The sequence below is a fragment of the Anticarsia gemmatalis genome, chromosome 19 (assembly GCF_050436995.1).
Source record: "Anticarsia gemmatalis isolate Benzon Research Colony breed Stoneville strain chromosome 19, ilAntGemm2 primary, whole genome shotgun sequence".
NCBI classification, from domain to species: domain Eukaryota; kingdom Metazoa; phylum Arthropoda; class Insecta; order Lepidoptera; family Erebidae; genus Anticarsia; species Anticarsia gemmatalis.
In genome coordinates this window covers 1934137-1941612 of record NC_134763.1, presented here as the reverse complement: position 1 = coordinate 1941612, position 7476 = coordinate 1934137, and the positions used below count along the sequence as shown (strand labels likewise).

The following is a 7476-nucleotide window of genomic DNA, read 5'->3' as shown; positions in this document are numbered from 1 at the left end:
GATTTGCGGCCGCAAACACTGCCGCTCAGACTACACAGTTTTCTCAAATATACAGTCAGGTCAGTCTAAAATCTACCTGGCTTCTTGATAAACGTTGTGAAAGCTCTGATTAGCTAGTGTTTTGTCTTTTTCACTCATATACAGTAGCTCGGTTCTCTACAGACGGTATTGTCGGGTATCGAAAGTTTGACATTTAAAATGTACTGCTAAAATAGTTCCTACGACGCCCGTCAGAGGCGCTGATTTTCATACAAAATTTCTCGATGACAAGCCAGTTGTCGGTAGTCGATAGTACTAGAAAATCGAGCTACAATTTCATCGATTGAAAGTGGCAAAACACTGTAACTAATCAGAGCTTACGAGACGTTTATTAGTAAGATATACATCGAAATAATAAGCAACAGATAGTTTGATAACTTATTTATAACTTAGTAATGTATCAGTTACGTTTCAGATAACTTAATTACTCGGAGCCTCTTGGGATCGCTTTGAACCCAATAAGTTTGAAGATACACGCAAAATTAACCTGCGTAAACACGTGTCATGACACGCATATAAGTTAAATTTTTTAATGCCTGTTTTGCGCCACTTGCTTGCTTACTTTCACTGTAATTAAATTGTCATCGTGCATATCTATACTAATCTATACTAATATTATAAAGCTGAAGAGTTTGTTTGTTTGTTTGAACGCGCTAATCTCAGAAACTACTGAACCGATTTGAAAAATTATTTCAGTGTTAGATAGCCCGTTTATCGGGGAAGGCTATAGGCTATATATCATCACGCTACGACCAATAGGAGCAGAGTACAAGTAAAAAAGGTTACAAAAACGGGGAAAATTATGACCCATTCTCTCTTATGTGACGCAAGCGAAGTTGCGCGGCTCAGCTAGAGTACTAATATAATAAATGCGATAATTCATATGCTTGATCATTCATTACTAAATCACAACGACGCTACAGATTTTTTTTACGCAGGAAAATCACAGGGAAAAGGTAGTAACAATAAATTTTACAGTTTACTAGTTTCTGCCTGCCACACTTTCACGTGAAAAGATTTCACAGGGTAAAAAGTATATTTTGTGTTAATCCATGTATCGAATTTTATCAAAATCCGTTTAGCAGTTTTAAGATAACTTCACAAACTTTCACATTCATAATATTAATAGCAGATAACGATAAATAAATTTAAGAATGTCTCAAATGTCTTCAAGAGCCTCAAAACTATTCGTGAAAAGGCTAAGATGGATGCTTATATTCACAGTTTACTTAGTGTGAACCCCGAGGACCCAATAACGACCTGAACAAACAGACTGGGAGTATTCAGTTTTGTATTAAAACTGGCTTTCTACCGGAGTGCCGATCGCGTGGATATTTATTTTTAAATATAAAGGTATATTTCTTGAGATACCGTAGATTATCCTGCTTCTATCTTAGAATAAAAATGTGCAATAGATTTTTCTAGTTCGCTTTTCAGAGTAAAAAAATATATGACTAGTATTTTTTATCGAAGTAAATAATTAAATTAATTTTATTAGAATTAAACATTCTGGTGACATCACAGTCTTGATAATTTTATAGCAAGATATAACGTTACTAAACCTCACTATTAATTAAAAGTAAGAAATAATTATACTTATATTATTATTATATTTATGCTTACTACACTTGCCATTCCCTGTGACCGCGACCCGGCTAAATAATGACATTAAAACGCCTATTTACGTAATTTTTGGAATGCTTACCGAATGAGAGGACGACAAGGAAGTAGCGTCTTAAATAATTATTTCCGTATTTATCCAACTTAAGGTACTTCTTTAGTAATATCCTTTAACTAGCTGACCCGCGCAACTTCGCTTGCGTCACATAAGAGAGAATGGGTCAAAAATGTTCCCGTTTTCGTTACATTTTTTACTGTTACTCTGCTCCTATTGGTCGCAGCGTATGATATATAGCCTATAACCTTCCTCGATAAATGGACTAACTAACACTGAAAAAATTTTTGAAATCGGATCAGTAGTTCCTGAGATTAGCGCGTTCAAACAGACAAACAAACAAACTCTTCAGCTTTATAATATTAGTATAGATAAGATCATGTGCGTAGTACTCGTAACCGGTAGTCCTGTATGACAAGATGTATGGATGTGAATGAAACAAGAGTTAGTAGGGATTGTATCTACCGTTTTTTTTAATTCTGCTTTAGATAAAACTATGATCTCTATGGTCAAAATTAAAGTAGGGTAACGAATACTATCTATGACCGTCATCAAACATTAAGTAGGTGAACAACAGGACCTCTTGTTCATTCTGTGAGAATATAAAAGTGCAAAAAAAAATTATGGGATCCAATAGCGTTCTTTGGTCTCTCATGCCTCAAAGAAGTGCTGATTCAATGGTGGAAAAAGATGTTATGAATGCATGTATGTGCATAATATTATGTACTATCTCTTTAAAGTTGTAGTCCAACGTCTGTAATCTCCAACAATGTACATAGGAACTTCAAATTCACTCCACTAAAATACCTTTATGAATTATTAGCGAAACAACCAAGTACTAAGACCATTGGCGTCGCTCCAAAACATATCTTTGGACAATTACACATCATATTTTGCAGTCAACATAGTCCTTAACACAAGATAATAAGGTCCATTTTTACCTGAATAAATGGTAGAAAAGATGTTGCAGGATTTTGCAGCATACTGCAGCCAATGGCCCGTTGTGTAGAACAAAGATTTGTATTATTGATTTACGTTCAAAAGATTCAATTTTAATAGTTTTGAAAATTAATTACCGGAACTAATATTGACGTAAAGTTATAAATACGTTAAAATCACTCGTAAAATTAATGGTTGGCTCAAACGATACGATAGTATTGCAAGTCTTGGAGGTTCTTGTAAATTCCATAAAAGCGGAAACAAAAAGCAGGTACTTAAATATTTTCAAAAAAAGGCTTTAGGTTTCTTGTCTTGAAAATTTCAAAATTTCAAAACCTGTAAAGTACTTATTTTTCAAATCTATTCTTATTCTTAATCTAATTAATTGATTTGATGTTACTGATTTACGCAAAAGCTACTAAATTTATTGAAATAAGATTTGGCACATAGATACGTTATAGTCTAGATTAACACATTATATACTTTTTACCTCAAAAAATCTTTTTACACGGTCGAAATCTAAAATAAACAAAACACAATTGTCGCCCAGCCATTTTAACTTTTGCAGCAAAAATCTTTAGTAGATTGTTATTTTTTTCAGTTAAAAAGCCTTAGGTAGGATGTTGGGAACAGGAATCCCTTGAGCACAGGCCTGATTAGCCCACCCTATTACCTTATCTGCTCTTGTAAACACAGTGTGGCTATAAAATCAGCGGGAGATTTTGAAGACCGTGGTTTTTTATTGAAGTAATTCGGATATTCTGTTAGATGTTTCAATAAGCACTGCGTAATCTTAATTACTAGCTGACCCGCGCAACTTCGCTTGCGTCACATTAGAGAATGGGCAAAATCGTTTTTTAACATTTTTCACTGGTACTCTGCTCCTATTGGTCGTAGCGTGATGATATATAGCCTATAGCCTTCCTCGATAAATGGGCTATCTAACACTGAAAGAATATTTCAAATCAGGCCAGTAGTTCCTGAGATTAGCGCGTTCAAACAAACAAACAAACAAACTCTTCAGCTTATAATATTAGTATAGATAGATAGAAGCAAAAGTTAGGATGTACGTTTGTTAGTCTTTCATGAAAAACCTTCTAAGCGGAAGTTAATTTAAGTAAACTGATAACTTATAACCCGGATTAAGGCATAGGATACTCTTTACTCCAAATTTTTCTCACGTGGACGAAGTTGTGGACAGAAGTTAATATCCAATAGCCGTAAGTAATTTACAACTGTCTGTTTTTGCTGCTAAGTCAACGGGTATGTGACGGTTTAAAGTCTAAGTTTTGTATACTTCCACCACCCAACCAACCGAGCTCCTCGTGGCTTAGTGAGGAGTTCGTGGCTTAGTTAACAACAGCCGCGCGGATCGATCTCTGAGGTTAAGCAACGCTTGCCGAGGTAGATTTGTGGATGGGTGACCATCTTATACATATCGAGTTCCTCCGTGTTTCGGAAGGCACGTTAAATTGTGGGTCCCGAATGTCATTTTCGAAGATCTTTGACAGTAGTTAGAAGCTTGAAAGTCTGACAACCAGTCTTACCGAAGGGTACCGTGTTATCCCAGGTAACTGGGTTGCGGAGGTCAGATAGGCAGTCGCTCCATGTAAAACACTGGTATTCAGCTGCATCCGGTGAGACTGGAAGCCCACTCCAACATAGCTTGGAAAAAAGGCTAAGCTGATATATAATAAGAAGTGAACCGCTGGTTTACTACCCCCACCCTTACAAGGGGGTGCAACGTGGCTGAAATACAAAAGAGATGTCACGTTCTACGACGATACTGTACAGATCTTTGGCTTTATCTAAGAAAACATTACGCCAATGAAACAAAAAGATATAGACGCTCATAACTAGTTACGTTCACCGGTCGGCAAACGATTTAAGGGTTAAGCAACAACTTCGCGAACAGCCTATGGATGGGTGACCGCCTACTACCTAGTTGTATTTAAGCTGAACGTCTATGTTTCAATGAGCTCGTGAAGTAAGTACTACAGACATGTCAAAACTTTATTTGTTGTACGCTTCCGATAAAAATTCAAAAATGGTCTAAACCATTATAAAAGCAAAATATCCACCGTTTCTTTAATTTGACACATTTGCTTACAAGCCACGTGTAGGTACATTTTATGTAACAATATCGATATTACATGGCCATAGTAAAGACTGATTAATAACATTTCTAAAAGCATATTTTATAAAATGTGTTCCAAAAATGTTGCCATAAAAAATAACCAAACTCAGTAATCGAACCTAAGCTACCACTTACTTAGCAACAAACCGCTAAACTAAACAGGTAATAACATTGGGACTTATATATTTTTATTAAATTTTATACCCACGAAAGCCGTAAACATTTTATTAGTTCCAACAATCATTGTACCAAAGATTTTACTTTTATTTACAAAACAGGAAACACTAGACATGTAGAAAAACAATGAAGAAATTATTAACAATATTATTAATCTGCGTAAGCGTCGTAAAATCGTCAATATACTCTGATTTAAAACACAACGTATTAACATTTCTGCAAAGAGCTAACGACGATTATGAAATACCGACCCACTTACGAGAAATTCGACACAAACAAGAAGATGCAATAGACGCTAAACAAGCTCAAAACAAAGCCAAAATACTGAAAAAAGCAAGGAATTTCGAAGAACGATTAAACCATGGAAAAGACATTCCATCATCCAAACTGGCTGGCGATCCTAAAATCAGAAAAGAGCACTATCATATGGATGCTGTACTCAATCAACTCAAGCGACGACGGTTCCCGAGGTTGCCTGAAAGAAGGTTTAGCAAACGGCTTACATTAACCACCTTTGATAATGAATCTGATAGTACCAGTTCCAGTTTCGAGATGAAAGACTGGAAAGATGAAATCACGGAGAAATGGATGCAGAAGAAACTGGAAGCCATTAATTCAACTGGTCCTACCGCTGATGTTGTCAATATGGTGGCTGCTAGTAAGTTTGAGTTAATTTATAATAGGGAAATAAAACATTATGATCAATCTTCTCAGGATAAAACAAAAACTGTTTTAGAAAGTAAACTCAATAACATTAATGCCGATAGTTAAGACAATCACAGATAATTTTTGCAGGTTTTATTTTTTTATATTTTATTTAGATGACAACTTCCACACTAAGGATAGATCTTCTGTCGCGGAGACTTTTACAAATAATTGTTCCGTCTTAAAACGCACGACTTTTCGGCACAATGGTAGCGCTGTGGCAACCTTCACCACTGCGCCACAGAGGCAGTCTTAATTCTATTTATTTTTTAAATGACGCTAGAAAATACTTACGTTTGTTTTCTTTCAGGGCCTTGGGCTGTTCCATGCGGCGATCCAAACCAACACGACATGCCATGGGGCAACTGTATGTTACCCATGGAGTGTGACGCAGAATATCGGATCTACAGAGGAGACTACTTCTGCGGCAGAACACAATACGTATGTTGTTCTCTCAAAATAACCAACTACGATATGTACCAAGGCTTCGACCTCTCTTTCGCAGACACTAGTTTCTCAACCGATTCAGAAGAAAAGAGGGCTAGAGAAGCTGGATCGAAAGAAAATCGAAAAAGAAAAAGAAGACGCGATAGACGTAGACGTGAAAAAGAACGAAGCAGAAGGAAGCGAAGAATAAAGCGCAAAATTAAAAAGATAGTGAGAGAGATAAGAAAGATATTAAATAAAGCTTATAGAAACGGCACAGAACATCGTAAAAAACGCACGAAACTTCTAAAACGGTATATCAAAGATTTGAAACGACAGTACAGGCAGGACCGAAAGAGAGTGAGAGACTTGCATCTGAATGATATGGTGAAAATCAGTCACGATTTGCTGATAAAGATTGAGCAAGTGAGAGCTGTTAATAAGAATTTCTTGTTAAACGATACGTTTAGGGAAATTGTTATGGAAGGATCTATTAGTAGGCAAGGTGCAAGAATGCTGGCAGAAGCGTACCCAGAGTTGGAACCATATTTGAAAGGACAACTGAGACGCGACGGCGGGGGTCTGGCTGAGGTAGAAGGCGCTAATAAGGAAGATTATCTTGAATATGACATCGAGTATGGAGCGTTGTATTATTAACTAATAAAGATGAGATAACACTGTGTTTTAAAACTAATTTGCGGCAAAAAGATTTCTGATAATAATGTACCAGTCGGTTAAGTTTACAAAAAATTTGGTTTATGTATTTGTTCGTATTTCAAAAATACTACTCCCCTACCTAAAAATCGCTCTTGTGTCGCAGGGAGTTTTACGAACAGACAGACAACGGACAAAAAGTACAACCAGACCCGAAACGTCAATTAACTACTGCGCCGGCAGACAGGTCAGTTCTCAAATTTCGTATTTATAAAGAAAATTATGAAATTCGAGATGGCCCCTTAAACAAAAACACATCAATGACCAAAATAACACCAGCCTTTCATATAAGTATAGTTTTCGAAACATAAAAGACATACATAGGTACTCGTACATCAATTCAACATAGTCAAGAGCTAGCCCTAAGGTAGTAAAACGGGCCGGAATAATTCCATATCTAACGCGCAGACATGCCATTTTTATTCTTAAACTTGTCCCAAATTCACAGTTGTTTCTGCGCTTTATTTTTTGCGACTCCCAATAGCTGTGAACAAGTTTATTCCTATATTTTATCGTCGACCCAAGCAAATATAGTGTAGTACCTAACATATACGCCTCTAAATTACAAGTTTGAAGAAAACGATGTCAGATTCGAATCGATATAGCTTCTTGTAGTTACAGTATTTCACTATTTTCTTTTCAAGTATTTTAAAATGTCAAATAC

The 7476-nt window shown here is 36.1% G+C and overlaps 1 protein-coding gene across 1 annotated transcript; it reads left to right on the top strand.

Annotated features, from left to right (window-relative positions):
• The first annotated feature begins 5009 nt into the window (after positions 1-5009).
• Positions 5010-6780, top strand: LOC142981042 (uncharacterized). Its single transcript, XM_076126697.1, has 2 exons — positions 5010-5625; positions 5983-6780. The coding sequence occupies exons 1-2, from the start codon at positions 5094-5096 to the stop codon at positions 6753-6755; spliced, it is 1305 nt and encodes a 434-aa protein (XP_075982812.1). The 5' UTR covers positions 5010-5093; the 3' UTR covers positions 6756-6780.
• The last annotated feature ends 696 nt before the right edge of the window (positions 6781-7476 follow it).

Coding starts and splice junctions, on each gene's coding strand:
- LOC142981042 (XM_076126697.1), top strand. CDS start 5,094: ATGAAGAAATTATTAACAATATTATTAATCTGCGTAAGCGTCGTAAAA. Junction 5,626..5,982: donor TGTCAATATGGTGGCTGCTA/GTAAGTTTGAGT, acceptor GTTTTCTTTCAG/GGCCTTGGGCTGTTCCATGC.